Raw genomic sequence first — 15,018 nt, 5'->3', positions numbered from 1 at the left:
TGCGCCTTTCTCGGTTTAGCTACTCTAGAGTCTGTCTTCCTTGCTCTCCAATTCTGTTCTCCTTACAGTTAGAGTTGATCTTTCTGCAAAGGAGTGTGCAATACCTTTTTTCTTTAGCACTGAACGATGTCTCTGCCGTTTGCCTAGGAAGCTGCAAATGGCTGAAAACCCTTCAGGGTTTTTTTTTGAGGGGGGGGCGAAAAAAAAAGGAGGGGGAGGGAAGTGAAGTACTTTCAAGTTTGCAAAACTGAGGTCAGCTTAGGACAGGGGTCGGCAACCCGAAAAAGGAAAAGAGCCACTGGGAACCGGTTCCATCACACATAAAAAAAGTGGGAGCCGCGTGCGTGCGTCCATGCACGCGCATGCGCAAAAAATGTTTCTTGCGCATGCGCGGATGCGCGTGGTTGCCTTTTTTTTAAAATGTGTGATGGAACCGGTTCCCGGTTGCGCGATGGCGACGGCCCGTCTGCAAAGCTGCCGCTTTCGGCAGCCTGCAAATGTGCCGCGGCAGTTTTTGCAAGAAGCGGTGCCGCTACCCATTCCAAGAGGTGCGCGCGCACCTCTCTGAACGACCGTAGGTGCGCGCGCACCTCCCCAAACGTCGGCAGGTCTCCGTACCTCCGCGCGAACGGGCAGCGGCCCCGCTTCTTGGGAAAGCTGCCGCGGCTCGTCTGCAAAGCGGTAGCTTTTGCAAGAAGTGGGGGCGCTGCCCGTTCGCGCGGAGGTACGGAGACCTGCCGACGTTTGGGGAGGTTTGGGGAGGTGCGCGTGCACCTCCCCAAACCTCCCCAAACGTCGGCAGGTCTCCGGATGGAGAAAGACCAGATAGGAAATGCGACCGGATGAGGTCATTCCACTTTATGATTCAATGACACTAACAGAACCTTGCAAATCTGGAAGAGGGGAAGAGACGTTAGAAAGAAACTTAGGCTGATTCCTCCTTAACTGGCTTTTTGATGCGAGAGGGCGGGATCGAAATGGTCACTAGGCTTCCACCGGTAGCTAGAGCTTTGTAGGCATGAGAGATAAACGAAGCCGAATGAATTTCTTCGCTTTCATTTTCTTTCAAATGGCACCCTCCCTCCCCAGTTATTATTTTTTTTTTTTTTAAAAAATGATTATCTGCCATTAAATAATGTTTGTCCTATAGAGGCCACATCAGTAAGACAACCCTTGACTCTTTTGTCTGCGAAAAAAATGGGACACATTAAAAAATGAAATTCTGATGCCTGCTCTCAAAAGTGTGTGTGTGTGTGTGTGTATGTATATAAAGAAAATATATGCTCATCTCCGTTTCAAAGCCGAAGAGCCAGCGCTTGTCCGAGGACGTCTCCGTGGTCATGTGGCCGGCATGACTGTATGCCAAAGGCGCACGGAACGCTGTTACCTTCCCACTGGAGTGGTCCCTATTTTTCTACTTGCATTTTTACGTGCTTTCGAACTGCTAGGTTGGCAGAAGCTGGGACGAATGACAGGCGCTCACTCTGTTACGCGGCACTTGGGATTCGACCCGCCAAACTGCCGACCTTCTGATCGACAAGCTCAGCGTCCTAGCCCACTGAGCCATATATATATATTCTCTATTTATATATACACACACTTATATATAAATATGTATATTAATCACGATCCATATTGTATACATAGCAGAAGTAAGAGTCTTGAGAGTTAAGAAAGTTGATACTATGTGCTACAAAGCTATTACAGAATCTGGTTCTTCACGAAGTTTCCTCCCAGAAAGTAACAACAACAAAAAAAAAAAACAGGTCATGGAGAAGACGTGTATTGTCCCTTATCATAATGCACACCTTGGTCAAGCATCTCTCATATGCTATGTAAATAGATTTCCTCCATGACAATCTATCCCTCACCTGTTCTTTCAAGACTCTTAATGATGCATTCATGACCACTGTATATGAGTCCATCCCCTTTGCTGCTGATCATCCTTTTCTTCCCTTCATTCCCCCCCCCACCAGAGCCTTCTGCAGAGAGCTGAGTCTTCACATCATGTGTCCAAAGTGAGTTAATTTGAGCCTGGACGTTTGAGCCTCAGTGTGAACTCTGGGTTGATTCGTTTGATGATCCATTGGTTTGTTTTCTTGGCTGTCCACGGTATTCTCTGGGGTCTTCTCCAATGCCAAAGTTCAAAGTGCCTGACATAGCTGAGAAACATCCCAGTGTCCCTTTTCCTTTCCAGATATTCTGCACAGAAAAAAGCGCAGCTATGGGTAGTAGCAATCCTATAATCAGAGAATACAAAGTCTTAAAGAGTAACTCCCCAAAGAGTTTAAATAAAATACAATATAGCCCCCTTAGGATTGCAGTTACTGGACTTGCAAGGGCTGGTAAATCCTCCTTTGTTAATGCCTTCCGGGGTGTAAGCGACGAGGATGAGGAGGCAGCCAAGGTTGGGCCAGAAGAAAAAAAACTTAGAGCCAAAAGCGTATCGTCACCCTTCTATTGCCAAAATTACAATATGGGACCTTCCAGAGATTGGAACGTGCAACTTTAATGCAAAGGAATATCTGAAAGAAGTCCAGTTTGACAAATACGATGTCTTCGTTATTGTCGCCTCCCACTGCTTCCTTGACAATGAAGCTTTGCTGGCAAAGGAGATAAAAAGAAAGGGGAAAATGGTTTACTACGTGCGTACCAAAATAGACGTCTCTATCGAAAGAGCAAGGAAGGAAAGGAATTTCAACGAGAAGAGAACCTTGGCGCAGATCAAGAAATATTGCGAAGATGGTTTGAGAGGGGCTGTGGAACGTTACGCAAGTGTATTTCTGATATCTAACCATCATATGCACTTGTATGATTTCCCTACCTTGAAGCAGAAAATAACCACCCAACATCCAGAGCAGAAGAAGCTTGTTTTAAAACTGGTTCAGCAGATCTACAAAGAAGAAAATTTGAAGCAGAAATACGGGAAAATGAAAGCACGTATAAGGAAGGATGCGCTTGTATCTGGCACTATTGGAGCCGTGCCTATTCCTGGTCCCTCTCTTCTTTCTGATACTGCAATTTTGCTGAATGCCCTGAAACGTATCCGCAATGAATTTGGTCTAAACCAAAGGACCCTCCGTTTTCTGGCCCTTGAGACGGGAAAAGAATATGAAGAGCTGAGGTCAGCGGTCAAGAAAACCCCCTTAGTAATCAATAAGAATTTGGTCCTTTCTTATCTGGCTAGGTCCTCTGTTTGGGTGGCTGTGTCGGCTGTGTTGTGATTCAGGGTCAGCCTGTGGGTTCGGCAGTTGGGTCGGACGACTCAGAGGAGGAGGGGGGTGTTGAAGACCTTGCTGAGGGGGTTGAAGATCTTGCTGATGAGAGCCCTCAGGCAGGCCCCTCCCACTTGGTCACCATGGAGACCCAGCTGTGTGAGCCTGACAGTGTGGATGAAGATGACCCACAGCTGGCCCTGTTCAAGGACGCCCGACGCAGGAGGCAGTCAAGTAGGAGTAAACAGAGGAAGGCAATGGGGCTTCTCGGAAGGAGGGAGAGAGAAGCCACGCCCTGAACTCTTTATAAAGGAATTGTGTGGGGAGGGCTGATTTGCTGAAAGCAACCGCTCAGATAGTGTTTCAAAGCTCCTGTATCTTGGTTCGTGTCTTGTTTGTTTTTGTAATAAATTTGGCAGACGTTATTCCAGCCTCTTGCCGTTTGTAAAGGGGTTGCCTTTTCTGCAAGGCCGGTAGCAGGCTGGTACAGAACAGGCTGTGGAACTGGCTTTTGATGTTATACCTGTTGTCGGATCTGTGTATGGTGGAGTGAGTTCATTTTTTGTCACACATTACTTTCTGAACAAGTTTCTTGATGACGCTATGAAAGACGCCCAAAATGTTCAAGCAAAACTTGCGGAATCAGATATCCAGGACTCCCCAGGCCCGTCTTCAAGGAGACAGTCTAGCTCCTCATCCAAACAGGAGGAAAAATAATAAAAATAATGATGTGCTTCAACGCCTTATTGGAACTACCTACCTGCTTCTTCTTTGAATAATTCTCCGATTGAAGAATGTGCTCGATTATGCTAAGAGCACTTAAGTATCTCTGTCTGTGGATGTTCCCATGGGAAGTCAGAAATTAAATATTTATATTTTGGGGAAAATTGTTTTCCTTATCTGTTTTTCTCTCTCTTGCTTTTTTGTTGATGTTCTTTTGTGTAACAATGATCAACAATAAAATAGTGGAGCTTTTGCTGAAAAATTCGTAATCTTTTTTTAAAAAAATAATATCAAAAACAGTGCAATGTATGGTCTTAATTTTATTAATCTTATACCAGTACAAATTACTCTCTTAATCTTATTAATGTTATATTGAGCATTAACGGTAGACGTTCAATAACGATTTGTTCACCCACGTTTTTTTGTTTTTAGAAAAAATACCTGTTTTTTAAAATCAAAAAGAACTTTAAGGAAAGGATCCAGTGCTGGAATCGGCCAACCAAATTGAAGGGGGAACCACTAGAGAAGCTGCTAGAAGCTCCTGGACTACTGTAATATTTTCCAACTCACAAACTGAGGAACAAATAGTTGGTGAGGCTGTGAACAAAGCGATCTGGATGTCCCTTGGCTGAGGAGGTTCAAGGGCTCTCAAGGCAGATAAAACAAGCTCGAATCGAAGAAAATCTTCGGTAGCTTTGGAGCGTTTGATGCTCTCTGAGCTTGGTGTGTTGCTTGCAGACGTCTCATTACCACACAAGGCAACATAATCAGTGCTGCAAGCTAAGAGCCAAGGTCAGAGAACACTAAGGACTCCACAGAATAAGCTCAGTTCTGCCATTTGTGCTGGTAAAACCTGACCCAGAGATGATGATGATTGATAATAATTAATAATAATTAATAATTAATAATAATAATTAATAATAATAATAATAATAATAATAATAATAATAATAATAATAATAATAATAATAATAATAATAATAATAATAATAATAAGAAGAAGAAGAAGAAGAAGAAGAAGTAGTTGGAAGGGACCTTGGAGGTCATCTAGTCCAACCCCTTGCTCAGGCAGGAAATCCTATACCATCTCAGATAAATGGCTGTGCAGTCTCTTAAAAACCTCCAGTGTTGGAGCATTCACCACTTCTGGAGGCAGGTTGTTCCACTGGTTAATTGTTCTCACTGCCAGGAAGTTTGTCCTTAGTTCCAGGTTGCTTCTCTCCTTGATTAGTTTCCATCCATTGCTTCTTGTCCTGCCCTCAGGTGCTTTGGAGGATAGCTTGACTCCCAATTCTTTGGGGCAGCCCCTGAGATATTGGAAGACTGCTATCATGTCACCCGTTGTCCTTCTCTTCATTAGACTAAAAAGGTAAAGGTAAAGGTTCCCCCGCACATGTGTGCTAGTCATTTCCGACTCTAGGGGCCGGTGCTCATCTCCGTTTCAAAGCCGAAGAGCCAGCGCTTGTCCGAGGACGTCTCCGTGGTCCTGTGGCCGGCATGACTAGACGCCAAAGGCGCACGGAACACTAGACATACCCAATTCCAGCAAACGTTCCTTATATGTTTTAGCCTCCAGTCCTTAGACGTATATATTTAGACGTATATATTGCTCCATAGTGCTTTACAGCCTCTGAGTGGTTTACAGAGTCAGCACATTGCCCCCAACAATTTGGGTCCTCATTTTACGACCTCGGAAGGATGAAAGGCTGAATCAACCTTGAGCCAGTCAGGATCAAACTTGTGGCAGAGTTACCTTGTAATGCTACATTCTAACCACTGCATCACCATGGCTCTTACAAAGGCAATGGGGGGCACAGCTAGACCGTATTCTGGGCACCCAGCCCCTTCATCAACCTCCTGGAGACTTTCCATTACGGATCTACTGTTATGAATGCTAAGGGACCTTTCTGAAGACGAAGCAACAACTTGGGGGAGGAGGCAAAAATGTGCAGGGTGAAATGGTATAGGTTCTCCTGCTTGAGCAGGGGGTTGGACTAGAAGACCTCCAAGGTCCCTTCCAACTCTGTTCTGATTGATTGAGTCTCTCTGGTACTCCTTGTCTTGGGGGTTAAAATATCAAAGTGGATGAATCAATCTGGATTAATCAACAGCGCTGAGTGTGAAAGGGCGTCACCTCTTTCCATCCCAGAGTGAACTGTGTGTCAAGATGGACACGGTAGAGACTGGGGTTGGCATAAACCATATTTAATTTATTCCCCCCCCATCTTTCTTATATCCTGCCTTTGAGTTCCTTGGCTGCCCCTCCCCTTTTCTACACCCGGCATGATAGTGATTGCCCCTAAAAAGAAATGATGAGGGGTTTTTTTTTCATCTGCAAGCCTACTAATTTCAAAATTTCAAAATGCTTTCTTTGAACTTGTTGGATGAAATTCCTCTGCCTGTAATTGAGATACTACAATAAAGGAACTTTTTTCTAGTGCCCTGTTACCCTCTCTTTCCCAGATAGCTCCGGATTATGGAAATGGATTCTGGATGCAAGACTGTGACAGGCAGGAGTGCATGTAAAGGGAAATGGGAGGAATGTTTGGTTAATTGCAAGAAGTGCCACACTTGCCACTAAAGGCTATATAAGTGGGATTCAGCCCTTCTCTCCTAGGAGTCTGGAGACTTTGGGCAGAGATCAACCCCAGCCTTCATCCCTCTGACAGCGAAAAACAAGTAGGTGTTTATGTAGATCATTCTGCCTGGCTGGGGAATTCTTCATGTTGATGTCCACACACCTGGAATATTGCCAAGTTTGACTAAAACACTGTTTGTTTTACAGTGTCCGTCACTGTACTTGCAAAGAACGAAACTGGTGCCAATCCAAAGCTACTTTCTTTTTCCTGTAAATCAGCTGCTTTAAATGCTGGGCTCCATAGGAAACTCAGATTCTGAGAGGCAGGATTCCAGTCATGCAAAGTGGGAGGAACCTTTTTTATTATTTCAAGAAACAAAGGAACATAGGGGGTTTATAAGAGAGACGCAGTCCTTCCGATCTGAGGACTCTGGCTGTTTTTGAAAGCGACCGAACCCAGCCTGCCTAGAGACCTTTGAGAATTTTTCCTTTTATAAAAGCAAGTACCGGTAAGTGTATACACTTCCCCCCCCCATCTATGGGTTTAGTTATTGTGGATTCTGTACTCCCTGCTTTCAAATTCTCTGATCTCTTTTCTGCTGATCTTCCTATAAAGCAGCCTTCAACATAATTTCTTTTCTACTAAAGACTCTGTGCATTAGGAATCTGTGAATGGCTGAAAACCCTTCAGCGTTAAGGAAATCCATGCACCCTTCATCCCTCGTTTCTGGACCCCAAGTTTTTGTGGGTGGCTCTGGGGAATCGGCATTGGGTGATGCCTTCTTCAGGTCTACACTGGATTGTTGGTCTGGAAGTTTGATATGCGTAATAACTGGGTTTGCTTCGGTCTGTCCTCCACTGCTGTGACATGAACCATGCCTTGCAAGTCTGGAAGTACTTCAGAGAGGAAGAGAACATTAGAAATAAACTTATACAGTACGGATTCCTCCTGAACTGTCTTGGGTTCAAGAGGGAGGGAGGGAGGGAGGGATTGAAATGAGCCTTGGTAGAGCCTTGGTGGAGCAGTGGGCTAATGCCTCCTTAAGTAACACCAGCTGCCTGCAATTAGTGCAGGTTCGAGTCCCACCAGGCTCAAGGTTGACTCAGCCTTCCATCCTTCCGAGGTAGGTAAAATGAGGACCCAGATTGTTGGGGGCAATAAGCTGACTTTGTAATAATGCCGCTTGAGATGGGGCCAAAAGCCCTAATAAGCAGGCATATACATAGAATGAAGGCTATTGCTAAGCACATTGATTTGTGCTTAGATTGTAAGCCGCCCTGAGTCTTCGGAGAAGGGCGGGATATAAATGGGATTTTTTAAAAAAATGACCCATCAGGCTTCCAAGATTTGGTAACTAGAGGTTTGTAAACAGAGAGATATGAAAGTCTTCACCTTCATTTTCTTTCACATGGCTGAAAGGTGTTCACGCTTCAGGCAAATGGCTGAAAACCCTTCAGCCTTTAGGAAAGGCAGGTAGCCCTCGCCCCTCGTTTCTGGACCCGAAGCTTTTTTGTAGGCGGCTCTGGGGAATCAGCCAGCTGGAGAAGCAGCAGACTTTTCTCCCCTGCATTTAATGCTGGGTTTACATTTGGTCTTTTTGGTGTAGTTAATAACTAGCTTGCATGACATTTGTGCCACTGATTTTATGGATAAGCAAGGAAGAGAAGAGAATATGTATCAAAAGAAAGAACAAATGGCCAGAGATTTAGAGTGGTCTCAAGAAGAGGGCTTGGCTTTGTCTGACTGAGGAGGAGAACATCTGGAGAGCTTCTTGCTCCCCTGGCTGGCTTGCTTTCACTCCATCTCACCTCTTTGGATATTGATCCAGGCAGAATTGTCGTTGCAATTATGAAAGGCATCAGTTCATTTTGGGGGCCCAATTTTTTTTTTTGAGGTTGGCTTTCGGGAATCAGCCAGAGAAGCATCAGACTTTTCTCCCCTGTGTGTTTGTGTGTGTGTGTATACACACACACACACACACACACACACAAACATATGTTAAATGTTTTGTTAAGCTTTCAGAATACACTTGCTTACTCCCAGACACGGGACAAATCTTATTTCCTGTTTCAGCCTGGCCCAAGGCCATCTACAGGCAGTAGCCACAGCAGTGGCAGCTCATATTTGTGTAAATTTTTTTTTGCTTTGTTAACAAGCCAAAAAAAAATTTACACACAGACACAGACACACAGACACAGACACACACAGACACACAGACACACACACAGACACAGACACAGACACAGACACACAGACACACAGACACACACACACACACACACACACACACACACACACACACATATATATATATATATATATATATATATATATATATATATGTATGTATACATATTAAAGGTAAAGGTAAAGGTTCCCCCACACATGCGTGCTAGTTGCTTCCAACTCTAGGGGCCGGTGCTCATGTCTGTTTTGAAGCCGAATAGCCAGCGCTTGTCCGAGGACGTCTCCGTGGTCATGTGGCCGGCATGACTAGATGCCAAAGGAACATGGAATGCTGTTACCTTCCCACCGTAGTGATCCTTATTTTTCTACTTGCATTTTTACATGCTTTCGAACTGCTAGGTTGGCAGAAGCTGGGACGAGTAACAGGCGCTCACTCTGCTACGCGGCACTCGGGATTCGACCCACCAAACTGCCGACCTTCTGATCGACTGGAAAGATTCTTCCTCCCCTGACTGGTTTTTCATCCCCCGCTTCTTTGGACATTCATCCAGGCATATTGGTGTAACTATCAAAGGCACCAATAGTAATAGTATACAATTACAACTTGACCTTGACACACAGTAGAAAGAACAGACAGATGAAAAGCAACTTAGCCAGCAGTAATAATGTAAATGGAGCAAGAGGCACAGAAGAACCCTGCCTAGTTTTTTGTTAAAAAACAGACAAACAGGGACTGAAAAGTGAAGTACTTCTACGTTTGCAAGACTGATTTCAGCTTTAGCAATAGCATTTAGGCTTACATTTGGCTCACAGTGCTTTATAGCAGTCTCTTGGAGCTTTACAGAGTAGAAGCATTGTTTGCATATTGATGCCAACAATTTGGGCCCCTATTTTACCAACCTTGGAAGGATGGAAAGCTGAGTCAACCTTGAGCCGGTCAGGATCGAACTGCTGGCAGTAGGAATGCAGAGTTAGCCTGCTATCCTGCATTCTAATCACTGGTCTACCGGGGCTTTGGAAGAATTTAAGACCTTTAGGATTTAGACCAGATAGGAAACATGATCAGATGGCTTATGCTATTTTATTGTAAGGTTACATTACCAGAATTTTGCAAGTCTGAAAGTAATTCATGTCCCTTCACAGAGGAAGGGAACGTTAGAAAGAAGCTTAAACAGAGTCCTCCTTAACCGTCTTGGGATCAAGAGGGAGGGAGGGATTTAAATCACCATCAGGCTTCCAAGATTTAGTAACTAGAGGTTTGTAGACACGAAGGGCAAGCAGAGAGATATGAAATGGAGGTTTTTAAGAAGAGGTTTTTAAGAAGAGACTGGACAGCCATTTGCCTGAAATGGTATAGGCCAGGTTTCCTGCCTGAGCAGGGGGTTGGACTAGATGACCTCCAAGGTCCCTTCCAACTTTATATTATTATTATTATTATTATTATTATTATTATTATTATTATTATTATTATTATTATTATTATTATTATTATTAATTAAATTACTCTTTCATTTTCTTTCCCAAGCCATCCACCTTCTCCAGTTATGTTTATTTTTTTAAACTGATTTTATGCCATCAAATAATTTTCATCCCCTACTGACTACATAAATACATATTCTCCAAGACCTCCTGTCCTTAATATATTCTTTCAAGAGTCCTAATGGTGCATTCAGTTCCGCTGTAATTGGAATTCACCCCTTTGCTGCTCTTTGTCCCCTTCTGTTCTTCCCTTCCACTTTTCCCACCGTCAGAGAGCTGGGTCTTCACATCATGTGTCCAGAAGTAGGATAGAACCTGGACATTTGCACCTCGGTCAAAACTCTGCGTTGATTCGTTTGATGATCCATTGGTGCTTTCTTGGCTGCCCACGATATTCTTGGTGACCTACTCCAGGTTCAACCCAAATTCCCACTGCCACGACCTAGCTGGTTTCCCAATGTTTCTTTTCCTTTTCCAGATAATCTGCACCGAACAGAGAGCAACAATGGGCAATCTAGCTGCAAAGGATTATCTAAGGAAAGAATTTGAAGACTTAAGGAGTGATTTGAATCAGGGCAGTGTTCCCAAAGTGGCAGCTGAATACCAAAAGCATTTAAATGAAATGCAAAATCTGCCCCTTGATATTGCAATTACTGGAGATGCGGGTGTTGGTAAATCCTCCTTTATCAATGCCTTCCGAAAAGTCATGGATGATGATGATGACGCAGCCGAGGTTGGATCAGTAGAAGGAACCAAAGTGCCAAAGGCATATCCTTTTCCTTCTTTTCCCAATATTAAATTATGGGACCTTCCAGGGATCGGAACACCTAAATTTCGGGCAGCGGAATATATGAAGAAGGTCCAGTTTGAAAGATATGATGTCTTTATTATCATTATTTCCCATCGCTTCACTGAAAACGATGTTTTGCTGGCAAAGGAAATACAGAGAATGAAAAAGAAGTTTTATTACGTGTGTGCCCAGATCGATCAGAGTATTAACAATGAAAGTACGAAAAGGGATTTTGATGAGATGAAAACCCTGTCGGCCATCAGGAAATACTGTGAAGATACTTTGAAAAAGGCAGCTGGGCTTTCTAAAAGAGTATTTCTGATATCCAACCGTCATACACAGATGTATGATTTCCCTTGCCTGCAAGAGACAATGACCACTGAACTTCCTGAGCACAAGAAACAAATTTTAACACTGGCTGTGCATATTTTCTCTGAGGATGAATTGATGAAGAAAAAAGAGCTAATGAAAGCCTATATAAAGAAGGTAGCGTGGGTATCTTGTGCTTGTGGAGCGATGCCTGTCCCAGGACTCTCTATGGCTTGTGATGTTGGGATTTTGATAGATGCCCTGAGACGTTTCTGCCGAGTGTTTGGCTTAGACGACCGGTCCCTCCGTTTTCTGGCACTTCAGACGGGAAAAGGATTTGAAGAGTTGAGGTCGGCTATCAAGAAAACCCCGTTAGCCAATACAATAAACGAAGAGCTGGTATTTTCTCTCTTGATGAAGTCATCTCTTTGGGTATCTGTATCACTTGTGGAAGTGGCTCTTGATTTTATACCTGTTGTTGGTTCTGTGTTTGGTGGAGCGAGTTCATACAGTATCACCTATCGTTTTCTGAACAGCTTTCTTGATGATGCTGTGGAAGACGCCCAAAATGTTCGGGCAAAGCTTCTTAAGCAACCAGAGTCCCAGGGAAAGTTTGAAAAAAAACTCTCAAATGCCCCTTTGAAGGAAACAGTCAAGCATTTCATCCAAATGAAACAGGTGGAAGAAAATAATAATGTTTCAGTGTCTTATTATTTTCTTGCTTTTCTTTTCTTGTTTTTTTCTCTCTTTTTTTCTTATCTGTTCTATTTGTAACAATTCTAAATAACAAAAGCAATAGAGAATTTCATATGAAGATGCATATTTTGTAACTGTTTTTGAAAAATATGGAAAAAAAACCACAATATACTCCGCTTGAGATATCTCATTAATGTATTAATAAAAAGAATTTTAAATAAAACTTTAAATGCAAGTTTTGGTTAATGAAATTGAAGGGGGAACGTCAGAGAATCTGCTAGAAGCCACCGGGCTAAATTGCAATTTATCCACCATAACGTGTGTCAACTCATTTACAAACTGAAGAACAAATACTTTGTGGAGTTGAGACAAAGAGGTTTGAAGGTCCCTTGGTTGAGAACAGGAGAAGCAAAAACTCTCTCAAGGTAGGGAGGAAATAAGGTTGAATCAGAAAGATTCTTCTGAAGTCACTGACCAGACAGCCACTTCTCAGGGACGCTGTAATGGGAGACACAGGTTGGACGGGGGAAGGAAGGGAGGGAAATATTATTAAAGCAGATGAGAAAGGAGGTTAAATTGTCCTGGGTGCAAGAGAGAGGGAAGGAAAGGTTCCATGAGGCTTCCAAGTTCCAGTAACTTGACCATTGATGGCGAACCTTTTAGAGACCAAGTGCCCAAACTGCAACCCAGACCCCACTTATGTATCATCGGGTGCCAGGTGGGCGTGGCCCATTGGGTGGGTGTGGCTGCGGTGGTAACGGCAGACTGGGTGGGACTAAAAAGTTCAATCAATCAATTCCAACTTTGCGAGATCTTTTTTTTCCCCGCGAGATGAAATTGATTCATTGATTGAAACTTTTTTTGTTTTTTTTGCACACGGCGACGGAGGCCAAAAGTGAAAAGGTTTTATAAAACCCAGCTGAAGGCCTAGGACTGGGGCGATGGTGCGCGTTCCTACAGAGAGGGCTCTGCGTGCCACCTGTGGCACGCATGTCATAGGTTCACCACCACGGAACTAGACCAAGAAGATCCAAAGATGCACTTTTTTCCCCCCACAAGGCAACTGGACTTTCTTGTTTTTCTTTGAAGAAGCTTCTTGGATTAGAAGCGAAACGTCTTCAAAGAAAAACAAGAAAGTCCAGTTGCCTCATTGCCTCTTCTGAAGGGGTTACATTTCTCAGGGATGCTTGTTCCGTCTCAAGTAGAGATGTGATTGCTGATCCCACTTGAAACAGCCAGAATAAACGCAAATGAAATGGGAATAAACAAATTACTTTATTCACAAGCATCCAAGGTCAATAACGGTTACAGCAAAGGTCCATCCGGAATGCAAGGTTGTAACTTGGGCCCATCTCATTAGGTAAAGGAATGATGAACTTTCCATCCTCTGCAAAGTTACATGTTGAAAATGGAGCGTGATATCCCCAGCCACATGCCAGGGTTCATCCAGAGAGATAATACAAAGACAAAGGTAGGAAGTCCTGCAATAAACTATGAAAACTCCATCCACTTACCTTGAAAGCATGGTATTCACTAAACAGTTAGACTACAATTCCCATAAGGCATCTCTTGAGGAAATAATTTTTAACCCTGTAAATGCTACATGTTCTTACATGCAATGCTACTAATGGTGCTGTATTAACCCTGTAAATGCTGAATACACTAACACAGTTCTTACTTCCTAAACATGGCCAGCCCAAAATTGGCCAGGTTCAATGAAAGGTGGGGCAGACAGGTGCTTTTTCTCAGCTGAATTATTTTTCAACAAAAGTTGAAAGGAATCCTCCAACCAAGCAGGAGATACATCTGGAGACTCAGAAGTGAGGAGGCTCCAGGTTGGGCTACAAGGGTTCTCCCCGGCTCTTCTGAGATGTGTCCAGCCCAAAGCTGTCTCCTGGGTGTGAAAAGATTGTGCAGTTGGGTGGATTCAGGCAGGACTGGAAGAATCCCTCCAGGTGACCTAGAAAGTGGCCGATCAACAGACCCAGTTTTATGTGCCAAGGGTTTGTCAAGATGGGAGTTGCCATTTACGCTGGGAGGATTCCCACGGCCAGTACAGGAGGCAACCAGCCTGTAGTCTTTCATGTCCCACACTGGGTAGCGTGATCGATGTCTTCTCAGGTTGCCAATTTCAATTTTATAGGACTGTTGACATTCCAGGTGCCAGAGGGGAGGGGAGGGAGGGCTTCGGGGTAGGAAGCATTGTCCTCCCTCCTGGGTTGCCAACGTTCCTGTGCAAAGGCAGCCAGTGGCCAGCTGCATCAACCCAGTTACATCCCCATGCAGCCTGGCTAACATGTTTCTGCTCCAGGTGGGCTAGCTAGGCCCTTGGAAACCCATGCCAGAGGGAGGTAGCTGAGGGTGCCTCTGTATGTCCTCTAGCAGTTCTTACCGGTAGACCACAAGTCGGATACATTTGTGCCACGACAGCACATGTCTCTCTGATTCAATTGGAGGTGTGGAGTGATAGCAAAAGTTGCTATTACTGAATAGCCAATCTCAATGAGAGTAATTCTGGCCTTGCTGTGGAGTTGATTTCCTGGTCTGATCTACTTAGGGAGGCTCCAGGACGTCTGAAGAACAAGAGGCAGCAAGGCTACATCAACAGCAGAAGACAAGAAGATTTTTATTCGGTTGAGTCCTGCCCCTGAGAGTTAAGGTTTGTTTGTTTCTCAACTTTTCAAACCACCTGTTCTTTCACAAAGGGACCCTAGATGGCGTACAGATAAAATATCAAACCGTAAAAACAGCATATAAAATCTAAAATTTAAAAGGCAAAGATGGATTTAAATCAGTGTGCAGGTTAACTAACAGATGGTGCGAGGGCTTTCAGGACACTAGCCAGCTCCAGGGCTGTGTGATTCTCTGCGCACTCCAAACAAGGCCCCAGAGCCATGTTTTCACACCTTTCCAGAAGCCCAGGAGTGTGTGTGTGTGTGTGTGGGGGTGTCTGCCTCACCTTCAGTGGGGAAGAATCTTCCAAATGGTGGGGGCCATGGCAGAGAAGGCTCTCTTCTTGTACCCCACCAGTCAGAATTCT

At 44.1% G+C, this 15,018-nt stretch overlaps 3 protein-coding genes across 11 annotated transcripts in view; all 3 read left to right on the top strand.

Moving 5' to 3' along the window:
- LOC308672491 (interferon-inducible GTPase 5-like) overlaps positions 1-15,018 on the top strand; it is an 82,737-nt gene that overhangs the window by 9,952 nt on the left and 57,767 nt on the right. For 3 of the 7 annotated variants that reach the window (XR_014027429.1, XR_014027430.1, XR_014027431.1), the window contains exon 4: positions 1,977-4,237. The exons of 3 other annotated variants lie outside the window; for them this stretch is intronic. The gene's annotated coding sequence lies outside the window, so the exon portion shown is untranslated. Of the gene's footprint in view, positions 1-1,976; positions 4,238-10,661; positions 10,678-15,018 lie in introns of those variants that run through there. One more of the 7 variants, XR_014027428.1, reaches the window with a different exon arrangement.
- On the top strand, positions 9,130-12,034 carry LOC308672493 (interferon-inducible GTPase 5-like). Its single transcript, XM_081335463.1, is given in 2 exon segments — positions 9,130-11,870; positions 11,873-12,034. Coding segments are annotated over 2 exon segments (1,257 nt in total). The 5' UTR covers positions 9,130-10,640; the 3' UTR covers positions 11,900-12,034.
- LOC308672494 (interferon-inducible GTPase 5-like) overlaps positions 13,021-15,018 on the top strand; it is a 192,051-nt gene continuing 190,053 nt past the window's right edge. For 2 of the 3 annotated variants that reach the window (XR_014027432.1, XM_081335464.1), the window contains exon 1: positions 13,021-14,637. The gene's annotated coding sequence lies outside the window, so the exon portion shown is untranslated. The remainder of the gene's footprint in view (positions 14,638-15,018) is intronic. The other variant, XM_081335465.1, reaches the window with a different exon arrangement.

This window comes from Vipera berus, assembly GCF_964194415.1.
Source record: "Vipera berus genome assembly, chromosome: 9".
NCBI lineage: Eukaryota > Metazoa > Chordata > Lepidosauria > Squamata > Viperidae > Vipera > Vipera berus.
Note: the sequence above shows the minus strand (reverse complement) of the source record. Positions and strands in the feature narration are given on the sequence as shown.